The sequence below is a fragment of the Electrophorus electricus genome, chromosome 12 (assembly GCF_041902795.1).
Source record: "Electrophorus electricus isolate QZ-2024a chromosome 12, ASM4190279v1, whole genome shotgun sequence".
Lineage (NCBI taxonomy): Eukaryota > Metazoa > Chordata > Actinopteri > Gymnotiformes > Gymnotidae > Electrophorus > Electrophorus electricus.
In genome coordinates, this window is record NC_137508.1 from 16,303,914 (window position 1) to 16,317,396 (window position 13,483).

Below are 13,483 nucleotides of genomic sequence, written 5' to 3' on the forward strand. Positions count from 1 at the left end.
AGGGCTAAAATTAGTTTACTAAAATTTCTTAGAAGGTGACCTCAGGATGTACTGCAGGGCATGGCATATATTTTATGCCACTTATCTCACGTTTATACCACTTATCTCAATTCACAGGTCAGAATACAGTTCTGTTACTTGAATAGCAGAGAAATCATATCTTATAGTTCTGTATAGATAAATGGTTGCAGAGGAATAGATCATATTTTATTTTTAGTGCCCTGATATTGAAATTGTGTAATGTTTCTATTCATTCTGTCTAAGTTGTGTGCGGGGTCAGAGTGCGGGAGGTTCAGTGGGTCTGTGTTGGGGGTGTGGTTGAGTGTGTTGGATTCTTTTCATCAGGTCAGTTAGTACTCTCATTACTCACTGATAGAGTCCTGACCATAAATCACTGTTCTTCTCTCCACACTCCTCATCTGGTTACATCTGGCTGCCTGTCAGTAGTTACTATAATATGTTCTACATGTGTGTCTCCCATCAGGCATCAACAGCAGACAACCCATCTCCACAGTGCTCTCTCTACCGCACTCTTTCCGATGAGAGCATGTGCAATAACCGGAAGGGCTCATCCTATAACAGTTCCCGCAGCTCCATGCTGGACCAGGCTCTGCCCAATGACATTCTGTTCAGTAGCACCCCACCCTACCACAGCACACTGCCCCCTCGCATCAGTCTCAGGCAGCCTGCCTCCACCCTCCGCAGTAAGTACCGCTCTCCTGGGCTATGTGACCTATAGGACTCTTGGTCAGGTAATTGGTCCTGGAGCTATTACAAAAAGCAACCAGCAATATATCCTGTCATCCATAGATTGTATTAAAGACATTTGGGATCAACTGACATCAGCTACTATATGATCAGAGCACAAGTATGTATCTGTGGGTTGAACATATGGTTACATCAAAGCTTTCTACTGACTGAATACCTAGCTGCTCCCAGGTATGCATTTCATATTTTATGATCACAAGCAATCGCACACCACTACTCAAGCATATGAATATAAATTTACACTCCAAGTTACAAAAGTGACATTTAACCAATATTATTTGCTATTAATACTCCAAGATTGAACCTGACAGGAATATTATTAGTTGCGTGCGATCAAGGTAGCACCAGGTCCTGTAGAGTCAGCATCTGATTAAAAGTGTCAGACAGCTTTGTTACAGAAAGAGGAGGGGGAGGGGCAAAGCAAGATAATACAGACAAAAATGTGTCCTGACTATACTATTGGAGGAGGGAAGAGAGAAGGATGCAGCGCATCTCATTTGGTGTATGGAGATCAGACATCCACTTTGTGTAACATTACAAACTCTAACTGCTGTTATTGGAAGAATATTGTAACCTAAGAATAATTATTAATGTCTAGACCATAGTATGAATAAAACAGCTGAAACAAACTACATCTCTCAAATTATTGCACATGACAGAATGCACCACATGTTAGGATAGCAAATAGAATGCTGCTCTTATTAATTAATGATAATCATCATATGGATAACAGTTATCGATATGTTTTGTTTTTTTAAAACAGATTTTCATCATAGATTACATAGGTTTAATCATGAACAAGGAATTAATTTAATTATTCATTGTAAATATTATTAATTATAAATTATTATTATTTATAAACCCCAAGGAAACTATCCAAGTCTATTATTTTTAATAAAGTTTCTACATTTCGTGTATTTGACAGGGAAAAGTAACTGCTTTTTTGTTTAGGCCTTAGTCCCAAGTAGTGAGCAGCATCCAGGCTTGTGGAGACACTGTATTCTAATCCAGTTTAAGAAAATACTAATAAAACTAGGACATTTAGAAGTTTTTTGACATTATAAGTGATTGAATTACTTTCCAGTGTGTTTTTGCTTGCTATCAGCATATAATAACTTGAAATTGATCATTTTCCAGTCTTTTTTTTTTTTTCCCCCAGTCTGGCTTGCTATGCCAATTTGGCATGGTAGCTCTCATCAGTACTTAAAGTGTGAAGCAGAAAGAGACAGCAAGACAAGGGAAAAAATTCAAGGTCCAGGTATAGGATATGGTTTTCTCTCATATTTTCCATGGAAGGCTTGAAGATGTTTAAGCCTGGATGAAGTTGTTTATTCCTTTTAGTGTTGCTCAGACAGACAGCAGAAGCATTCCACTTGGGCTTAGCTCTTGGACAAAAACTTCCACTCCTGTGTTAGAACTGACGAATTGCGTCACTTACTGGCTTTGTTGTTCAAATTTGATAGTAGTAGTTTACCTTTCATGCCTAAAAAGGACTGCAAGTTCAGTGGAACCCATCTTACATTTAACTGTGAAGGGTGATGTGCGTGATAGTGAGGGGGTCATATAGGTTTGGAAAGTGCTGTCTCTGATGTAAAGTAAAAATGGCCATTAGATGGTGAAGCCTGGCAGCACAACAGCGGGTGTCCATTTCAGCCAAAGTCCTTTCCCTGTTGTGGACACTCCACATGCCTTCATTCAGACAGCCCTGCTGACCTGCCCAGATGGTCCAAATTGGAATGCAGATATGGCCCTGTAGCAGTAAGAAAAACTCTGTGACAATGTCTCCACTGGCCTGAATGGAAAAAATAAGGAAATGACAAAAGCGGACTTGCTAGTGGAATGAGAGGCCAAATGTGAGCAGTGTGGCACAGATACGTGACCCATGTCCTGCTGAGGGCTCAAGGGTCTGCAGTGTGTGAGAGTCACGGGTGTGTGTGTGTGTGTGTGTGTGTGTGTGTGTGTGTGTGTGTGTGTGTGTGTGTGTGTGTGTGTGTGTGTGTGTGTGTGTGTGTGTGTGTGTGTGTGTGTCCTTAGATGAATTCTGGTTCTCTGATGGCTCCCTGGCAGACAGGTCTAAATTTAATGACCCAGGGCTTATGCCCTTACCAGACACTGCCACTGACTTGGACTGGTCTCATCTCGTCGATGCAGCACGAGCCTTTGAAGGTAGGCTGTGTGTATGTGTGTGCGTGCATGTGTTCGCATACATATGTTAATTATGTGTGTATGTACAGTATGATTGTATTTACTGTCCATCTTCCTTTTCCTGTCTCAGAGGTTCCTTTCTGTGCTGAAGTACATCATTTCAGGAAAAAAAGCCAGTAACCAAAGAAAAATGGTTCTTTTTATGCTCCACAAAAATTCTTTTTATGCTCCACAATGTAGCCAATTTTCACAACATAAACCCAACAAGATGCCTCCCTAGCAGAGAGCGCTACCTACTACCACCTACAATTAAGCACTCAGCTGCTACGCAGGCAAATATCTGCATCTCCTGTCCATTTGCATCTGAAAGGAGCACACTTTGGCCATTTTTGTGTGGTCTGCTTTCTTTTTTCCTTTTTTTCAATTTGATAAATTAATTAGGGATAATGGCCATATTGTTTGAATAGAGCTTTTTAAACTTTTATGAACCTGGTTTAGTCGATGGTCTATGGAATGGCTAGTTACAGAGGTGTTTCACTGTGAAGCTTGTTTGCTTAGCCTTTTTGCAGGTTTGGGTCTGTTTGTAATATATATATATATATATATATATATATATATATATATATATATATATATATATATATATATATATATATATATATATAAATGCCTTTTCGTCTGTATATGTTTTTGCAATTAAATTATTTATTAAATAATGATTACGTACATCACTTAAGCCTTAGTAAGCCCATCTGTGTTAGTCTGGGATAGAATGCCATTAAATCTCAGAGCATGCTGCAGATTTATGTTATACAGTGCATTTAAACACCATTAGATATACAGAGTAACCATACTGTAGAACTGCAATCAGAATTTTTTGTATCACAAAAACCTATATAGCTTGTATATTTTACCATTATGCAATATGTCTTCTTATTTCAGTGCTCCACAAAGAGATTACAAGAGTTTTGGCTTTTGAGTTGCCCTATGACAGCTCAGAATATAAACCTATAGATATGCTTTTGTTGATCTAATTACAAAAACCTAGCTGTGTTACAATTTATTAGCATTTATATCCTATTTGCATTATATTGGGTGTCTGTATTCGGGGGGTGCGCGTGTGCGTGCGTGTCTTTGTGTGTCCTCACAGGTGTATGTAGGGATGGTTGAAAGTGGGTGTGCATATTGGTGTATGGATGTGTCTATATACATGTGTATGTTCCACTGTGCATCCTATATTATAAATGATTAGCAGATGTTGCAGAATGTCTGTTCATTTTCAGGTTCTGGGCCCACTGCTAGTCTGAAACTGGTTTTGGAGCATTTGAAATTATAGTAGCTAATGCATACATTACTAAAAGGTAGTTGTCACATAAGCCAAGCTGTCACAGTGATACCTTTAATGGATTCATGTGGAAAGCAGAGTCTATAAGAGTATGGTGGTTTTGAATGCATAGTCAAATAACCGGTCCATTCAAGGCACACGTATTCACGGATTTTGAGTGTCTGCCTGAGGCTATTACACTGAATATGTTTCTGAATATGTTCAGTGTTATTTCCAGTTCTTCCTGAATGTATTAACATACATTTTTGCTCCATTGTCTAAACAGGGACAAAATGTGTGGTGAGTTACAATAATAGCACTGTTTTGTTTTTTTTTTGTTTGTTTTTTTATATGACTTATGGGTCCACATTTAAACAATGATGTTACCAAAACAAGACTTATTCGTTTGATTGATTACACATCAATGTTTTTAAATGAATGGTATTTGTGTTGCCCATTCTTTGCTCTTGTAAAATTGCTTAAGATTTTAATTACTATCATTTAAAATAATTTTCTTTACACTATTGTGTATCATAATTTAATTTCATAGACGGACTTGGATTTCCTAATTTTAAAAATGTTTGAGATTGTCTTTAGAATTATTCTGATATTAGTGATCAGATCAATGGACCGTGGGAACAGAGGGAACTATAGCACACTGTATCAATGGTGTAGAGGTTTTAGGGCTTGAGTTTTTTGTGTGTAATTTTATGGAATTTGGATTTTGTACAGTTTCATTTCATCCCTGGAATACATACGTTTGTACTTAAATCATAAACAATGATGTTCAGAAATTGGAATTTGTATCAGAAAAACATATTGGCGCATCCCTACTTTTATCACAAGCTACAACATCGTTGTTCTGAAACAACTCTTTGGTGATGGGTGTTCATCTGAAGTTTATATGATGTATGTATTGTGCTTCTAGACCAGCGTGTGGGTTCCTTCTGCACCATGACAGACATGCAGAGAGCTGAAGCAATGCATATTTCCCAAGAGCTCAACAGACATGTGGCTGCAACAGGGGAACCAACAATACAAGCAGGGTGAGTCCTACATTCAAGCTCAGAATTGAGAGGGTAGCTCACTGTGTGCATGTATATCAAATGAGGCCACAAAGGGAAAAGTATTGCTGTATAATGGTATGTACTATAGTAGCCCTTTAGAAAGATGTCCTCATAATTGTTGTCTTTTGTAGTAGTAGTAGTATGCAAGGTTCTACAGATAAGTGATTTTTCAATGATTAACTAATTTTAATTTGTGTGATTAACTAAGCCCCCAAAATAATGTTTTAGTTTTTTTAAGGCTAAAGAAAATGGCAAAATACATTTTATGAATACTCACCATGTGTCCAGGTAGTTTAGTATAGAGTGGACCTGTATATTACTTTAGATGTGATTATAGCAGTATGTGGTTTGCTTGAGTCATTTTAAGGTCAAAGTCAAGTTTATTTATATAGCACTTTTAACAATACAAGTTGTCACAATGCAGCTTTACAAAATGGGTCCAGATCCCTAATGAGCAAGCTGAGGGTAAAGGAGGCAAGGAAAAACTCCCTAGGCGGGGATTAGGAAGAAACCTTGGGAGGACCAAGACTCAAGAGAGAATTCATCCTTCATTGGGCAGCCCAGCTAGTACCAGTCCATACTTTATTTTATTTTTCATCTGAGTAGCCAATTCAGTGTAGATGTAGAGCCTCTGTTAATCCAGTGAGTCTAGGGTGGGTAAGCTGTTTCTGAGATGACGGCGTGGGTGCATTGGCTGGTGAAGCTGGAACATTTTATAGATGAGCATGATTAGTCTACTGTTGGCATCATCTATGCAGTAGAATACAAATTTAAAAAAATTGTAGTTTATGTTTGCCGTTGTACGTGTTACAGGAACAGTCCATATACAGTGCACTTACCAACAATTAGCATGTGGCTCTGGCAGGTTTATCTATTTCAGCACAACTAAAAGGGATTTCCTGGGGGTGACCACAGTCCTGAGGGCTCTCTGAGATAATATGAAAGGAATGCAGTATCATCACACTTGTGAATGAACATATGAAGTAGCTGGACAACATCAACATCTCAGATTACCAGAAGGCTCTATAACTGGAGGCTCCAGGCTCTGCGCCCTTATATACAGAAGGCTAACTGAAAGCTTGACAAAATAAGAAAGTCTTAAGCCTAGATTTAAAAATTGTAAGTGTGTCTCGTATTGAAGCTGAAAGGTAGTTCCATAACTGGGGGGCTTTATACTGACTGTTTTACTGTGGCTGCTGCATTCTGTATGAGTTTATTTAGTGAATTTTAGAGCATCCAGTTAGAAGAACATTATAGTAGTCCAATCTTGATAAAATAAAAATGTGGACGAATTTCTCTGCATCTGATAAGGAAAGTAAGCATCACAGTTTAGCAGTATTACGTAAATGGAAAAATGCCATCTTAGTAACATTACATACGTGTGTGTTAAATGAAAGGTCAGAGGCTTTTTTTCCATGCCACTTTAATTCCATCTAATTTAGTATTTTGCAATATGCGTTCCATGATTTGGCTTAGTAAGTGACAAAGTTTTCTTTGGATGTCCAGTATGACATTTATGAAATTATATGGCATTTCTGTATTTCTTTAGGGATAGCTCCTCTGCTGCTCTGACTGGAAAAGTCAACCAGCTGGAAGTCATCTTGAGACAGCTCCAGCATGACTTAAGAAAGGTAACCTTTCCCTGTAGTGGAAAACAATAAGCAGCATTTTTTTGTTCCAGCCATGTAGTTTCAGCACCACATGCATGTTCAGCTATTACCATTATTGTTCTGTGTCTATGTGCAACGTCCCATATGAGGAGTACATTTTTCTCCATCTTTCACAAATGCCTCCTCAGCAGCCATTGCATGACTATGAGGAAATGTGTCATACACTTGTGTGCAATTGTTCCATTGCAGGAGGAGGTTTAACAGGAAACAAAAGCCCAACAATACATTAAAGCACACTCTAATGGGCACCCATTACACCAAATTGCCACGTTGTCACATTAATATCCTGCTTCCTGTTATTTTTAGACCACTGTGCTCATGTAATCATTTTAGCAATGCAGGACACAACTTGAAGGATGCTAATGTTTGTCAATGATATTATATATATATATATGTTGTCATATGTGTCGGCAAGACAACATATGTCGGTTTTGCTTAAGTCACTGTACAGTCAATTTATCTATGTTTTTAATTTTATAAATCCCTTTCTAATAAACATTTGTTATTATAATAACAAAAGTAACAGTTTTGAAACATAAATGTGGAAAAGTTGGTGATGGTGATGAACAGGGTGGAGAGTGACTGACAAATTTGCATGGCAATGTATGGTGGCTTTCAGAAATTATATGCCTATAAAATTCACATGGCGAAAAGGTATACCTAATAATAATATATTCAATTTACTTCAGTAATAATAATAATTGCTCGTTTATTGCAAATGTATGTTTAAATTATGGTTTAATTCTAGTTTTGTGTTACTAAAGGACATTTAACAGATTGGGGCATTTAACAGAGCTTTGAACACAGATCTCCTGTATTGCAGTTAAAACCTTTAAATCCACTTGTTATAGTTTTAAAAAGTTTTAGTAATTTTAGATTGTTGGGTGCATGTAAATTCAAAGAGATGTTTCTTAAATCACCAGTCAGCTAACATTGTGTTAGGTTTAGATTTTCATGCTATGCTCTTTGTTGACTCTACTTAGGAGAAAGAGGACAAAGCCATCCTGCAGGTTGAGGTGCAACATCTTCGGCAAGACAACATGCGTCTACAGGAGGAGAGTCAAACAGCTGCTGCCCAGCTCAGGAAATTCACTGAATGGTTTTACACCATTGACAAAAAACCCTGAGAAGAGCCCTGAATGGTTTTACACCATTGACAAAAAACCCTGAGAAGAGCGTTGGCCTTTGTTATAAAACAGATAAACCATTATTCAGAGTATAGCCCCTTCTAAGTGTGCCCTCTGTGTTCTGGAAGTTAACAGTTCTTAAACAGGGTACTCTAATGATGGAAGACAACCACTGGAATACTGTTGGCCCCTGGAGCACTGGAGCATTGTAATCTCTTTAGTAAAATCCTGCAGGTGCATCAGAGGCCAGTTCCTAAAAGAAGAAGATTGTATGTAATGTTTTCTGGCCACTGGTTTTGATTAGTTGTAAAGGGTTAAAACCCAAGAATCCATCACATTGACTAAAATGAAGAGGACAGGGTAAGTAAGGAGGAATGTACAGGACAATATTAAGTGGTACCCAGTCTCTTACAGAAAACTTCACATTGAGGTTAGATGACAAAGGTGGTGTAATATGAATGCAATTCACCCAGGTCCTGCTTTTGCTTGGCATTCCCAAAACATGTATTGGATCTTTTGTGTGTTTAGCTGTCATTTCCACCCTAAGCATTGTAAGATGAAGTTGAAAGAAATGTTGCAGTTCTGGCAGTAGATGTGCTCCCCTTGCATCATATTTTTGTGTATTTGGGGGAAAATAGTTTGGTTAATAGGCTATCCACCATTATCATGTCCTAGCAATAACAAAGTGGTGATAGCAGCAGAACCTAAACACTAGCACAAAATGTGACAAGTTCCTGGTAAGATGCGGTTGTACTGTATTTCTTTTCTGTACCTCAAAGATAGGAAGTGCATTTGTATTCATCGTTTTTCTTTTACATTTTTTTTTCTTATGAACACTTGCCTTGCTCTGGCTCACTAAATTGTGGTCTGTGTGTACTATTTCACAGCAATGAAAACAAATCAGTTCCAAGTCTTAAATTTACAAAAAAAATTAAAAATAAATAAATAAATTAGTAATTTTCTGACTTATGAAAAGTATTTCTGCTTAAGTGTCATGTTTTAACACTGTTATTTAAGCTTATTTAAAGTGAATTTGCTAATTTCTTTTTTTGTTGTTGTTTTCAGCAATAAGAAGTAGAAAGCCCTGAGACTTGATAAATGTGTGTGTGTGTGTGTGTGTGTGTGTGTGTGTGTGTGTGTGTCTATATATATATATATATATATATATATATATATATATATATATATATATATATATATATATATATATATATATATATACACACACACGCACGCACGCACGCGTATGTATGCATGTGAGAGAGAGAGAGAGATCTTAAAATAGCTTGTTGGAGCTTTGTTAAATGTATGTGTGTGTGGGGATTAGTGAGGTTCATGTCCAACATTTGGATGCTGCTAGATTATGCTTCATTTGTATGCCTTCTTTATGTAAATTTATTTCATTTAAGATGGGACATTGGTCTTTTTCTTTCTTTTATTCAAATAAATGTAGTATGTAAAATATGGGTAGTTTATGCAAATGCTTATTTTCATGTTAAATAATAAATGAGTTAACAGTGTAAGATTACTTTTCTGTTTTCTGAATATTGTATCTTAGTGGTAAGTGTGTGATCATCTGTTCAGACTGGCATTTGTGGGAAGGCACCAAGAGCGTCACACATTTTCCTTCAGACTCTTAAAAACCTTCACGTTTCATTTTATTCTGTTCACACCACTGAGCAAAACTAAGCAGAAAATGCTCAGTGGTCAGATTCTATGGAGTTGTTAAGGTTAGGAAATATAGATCAGCTGACATAGCCTATAAATGTATTATGTAGAAATACAGTCTTATTCAATCACATGGAATGTTAGGGTATTATCAGGAAGTGAGTACAGAGAAAAGTTATTTACAATTAAATATTGAGTTCTATATGAATCTTGTGTAAATAACAATTAACTCTGACATTGGGATACTGTTATATAATCCATTTGTAGTTGCATGAAACCATATATTAACCATTATTTTATACTTTAATATTTAGTAAATCATGATTGATAGAATTTTGGGAATCACAACTTCAAGAAATTAGTTACCACAGTCTTGCATGTTTTTATCAGGACATTAGCATGTGAAGCAGTTGAGCCAGAGCACTTGTAAGCATGTATACTGCTTTATAGTGCTGAGGGTGTTTTTGTGGAAAGAGTTGTATGCTTCAGAATTAGAGTCCAACAGTACAAGTGTGGCTACACAACAGAAGCTGTGTTTTCTGGACATCATGACTGACTGAATAATTATTTTTGTATGTTGTTCTTTATTGGCTCAGGGAGAGTAGTAAATTCTATTATGTTTTGCAGCTGCCTCCTGATAAACCAATGTCAGGCACAGATGGTTGGGTGTGGCCCAGCCCCTAGTGTGGCATTCAATGTAAGCAGCTGTATGACCTAATGGGAAATTATTGGCCTGTGCGCAAAGTCCCTCGGACCTCAGCTCACCCCTGTAATTTGGCTCTAGCTCTCTGAGCGAGCCATGCCTCTTGTATGACTTCATATTCTATTCATATAGAGACACCCACCAATTCAAAGGTCATCTGTTTTTGATGGAGCTCTCCTGCTGTGCCTGAACCACAGGGCTGGCAGTTAAACAGCTAGAAAGAGGCAGGGGAAGGGAGAGAAACAGAAAGAAAGAATATTAAAGGGATTAGTGAGGTTAATGTTAGCACAGGAGTCACATCCTCTTTGTGATGCTGATCCACTTTGTGGCTAAGCACTCTTCGTTCCACAAACACCCTGCCTCCTTTATCAACTCCCTTTGCTTGGGTTCCCAGCAACACCACAAGCTACCCCTTGTCTGGCCTGATGGTCCCCTGCTAACAGTAAACAAATATCAATGACACAAAAAGAAAGCTCATGAATGTCTAAGGAAACCCATTTCCACTTGTAGTTTGGAGACAGTCTTGCAAGACTTTGGTTTTGAAAGAATTTATATTTGGAGTTGGCTCTCTTGGCTATTTGTGTGTGCATGTAATAATCCCAGTGTTGAGTGTTGTGTCTGTTGTGGTGTTGTGTTGCAGCCCTATTCATCTTGGGTTCTTTCTGAACCCCTGAGCTCCAGTAAAGGTCTTTACTGGCCAGTCTCATTCACAACCAGGCTGCTGGACTGGCTGTACATGTTGATGAGGCTTGGGTTTCACTGGGTTAGTAGTCAAGTACTTTTGTATCAATCATTTGAACATAAAGCTTCAGCTTTGTGCATGTGCTTGTTCATGCAAGTGGAGCAGATGGGTTCTTGTGCTATGAGGGCCACCACTGTTGGCAGCTTTGGGAGGAGGGATAATTTTCCTGGGTGTGGTCTGGCGTTCTGGAGAAGAGAGCAGCAGGAGTATAAGCAATGTCCAAAGTGGCTGGGCTAAAGGTTTGGCATCTGTTCTAAGGGAGGGATTCTGCATAAGCTCTCTAGAAAGCCATGGGAAACACCCCATATAGTGCTAGACTTATCATGGCCATCCCAAGTTTAAAGGCCTCTACCATTCCCACAAAGCCAAAGCCTGCCGGCTTTTTTCATGCTTCCCATTCGGTTTTGTTTTATAAAAACTGTTAGCGTCATCTTCCCTTGTTTTAGGAGAAAGGCTTGAGGATGTGTAGGCATAGCATAGAGTTTCACTGCAGGTGCAGTGGGTTGGTAGATGGGAAACATAGGAGTGTGAAGAAGAGTGGTCTCAGTGGTCCTTCGATGGCTGGTCCAGATGGCAGAAAGCTGGCTGCTTCTCTCTGCCCAGGACCCCATTGCCTCACCTGCATCTCAGGCTCCCCATCTGTCCAATTAATTCTGTGTGGTTAGGACTAGGATCAAATTAATGGAAGTAGATTATCCCAACTGTTTGCTGCTGCTCCTGCTGTTGTTGTTAAGCACTTTTAGACTTTAGTAGCTTTTTGTTCTTATTGTTCCAGAAAGACAAAGACAAAAGAAAGATTTAATTATACATTTATAATTTTTACATCATTTCAGAATTTTAGCAATATCATTGTTCATTGTAAATGACATGTATGCCACATTCATTTCAATTGGTCAACCTCTAGCCTATACCAATATTGGTAAAATTTATTTTGTAGCCCAATAAATAATTATTGCTCTTATTTCAGCGCTTAGTATTTCTCAAGCTTTTCATGTTCCTTGTTCCTGATGTTGCACTTGTGATTGCCACATCTATCACTACGACCCTCTTCTGCTAATTATCTACCACTACTATGACTGGTTGGTTAGCCATTGCCATCTTGTCTGACTGTATCTGGAAGTCCCACAGGATCTTGGCATGGTCATTTTCCATGTACGCCCACCCTGTTAGCATCTTGCATCCCACTGTTATGACCTGGATTGTCTTAGGTGCATCTTTGCCCAGCCTGCATCTGAGATCCTGCTTGGTCCAGTAGATCCCAGCCTCTATTGATCTTGTATTCAGAGCTTATTCCTGTGCTGGCATGATTTGTGCCTCTGTACTGTTTTTCAACCGAGTCTGTTCTAGCCTTTGCTAGAATTTCTCCATATCAGCCACTTCCACTATTTGCTGGTGGTACATACTGTACAGGGGTTTATCCTTCATGATGGTCCCTGCTCCTCATTTACATTCCCCTCAGGTTTCTTCTGTCTAAAATACTCACTAAACACTTCATCACTTGGGGCCATCATCCTGGTGTAAGGGAGGCTGGGTATGGTCCCTAATCACACATGTTGACGATCAAGGCTGGAAACAGGTGCATGCATATTGTTCAGAGTAAAAAACTGATTCTTAGTTTAGAAATAAATTTTTTGACCAAAACTATATTTTGTTTCTTCTTAGGCAAAATGTGATGCATTTTTCCCCTGATTATTTCAAACCACTATGCTATTATAGCTGGATAAACAATAGCTGACAGTGGTGGGGTGGGTTGTGACATGTTTAAAAAGTGATACAATTATCCCCTTGTATACAACTATGAACAATTTCTTGATTTTAATTATTTTACAGAATGCCTAGGCAATGAAAAAAACACTGAAAAAGGTGTGCCTGCCAGTATGTTTAAAAAAGCATCTGGTTAAATGCTCTTCTAAAAAACCTCTACCCTCCTGGTGACTGTCTCCACTCCAACTTACCTGGTGTGATATCTTAACACAGGCCAGATGCTTGCGGATAGGTGAGTTTTATTTATAGCGGAATGATCAACAATTGCAAAAGCGAAACAGGCGAGAGTAATAGCCAGATATACGTGCTCAGTACATGCTAGAGAACAGCAATAATACTTCGCAGGGAATGAACAGAACTGGACAGAATATATAGCGTAGCAAAGATGAGAGACAGGTGATAGTAGTAAACTGGTGATGAGGATCTGGTGAGATTGTGCCGGAGAAGATGGGAGTTGCAGTCACAGACTGAGGGTGGTTGCATGACACCTGGTTAATTCTGGATA

General features: G+C 38.4%; 1 protein-coding gene across 7 annotated transcripts in view; it reads left to right on the forward strand.

The window, feature by feature from the left end:
* Positions 1–9,618, forward strand: part of LOC113588360 (signal-induced proliferation-associated 1-like protein 2) — an 80,296-nt gene extending 70,678 nt beyond the window's left edge. For 4 of the 7 annotated variants that reach the window (XM_035531596.2, XM_081724453.1, XM_027027507.3 and 1 more), the window contains 5 exons: positions 485–704; positions 2,803–2,934; positions 5,166–5,283; positions 6,854–6,935; positions 7,958–9,618. In XM_035531596.2, coding sequence (XP_035387489.1) covers positions 485–704; positions 2,803–2,934; positions 5,166–5,283; positions 6,854–6,935; positions 7,958–8,101 — 696 coding nt within the window. In that variant the 3' untranslated portion in view covers positions 8,102–9,618. Of the gene's footprint in view, positions 1–484; positions 705–810; positions 940–1,927; positions 2,027–2,802; positions 2,935–5,165; positions 5,284–6,853; positions 6,936–7,957 lie in introns of those variants that run through there. The other 3 variants (XM_081724454.1, XR_014126419.1, XR_014126420.1) reach the window with 3 other exon arrangements.
* The last annotated feature ends 3,865 nt before the right edge of the window (positions 9,619–13,483 follow it).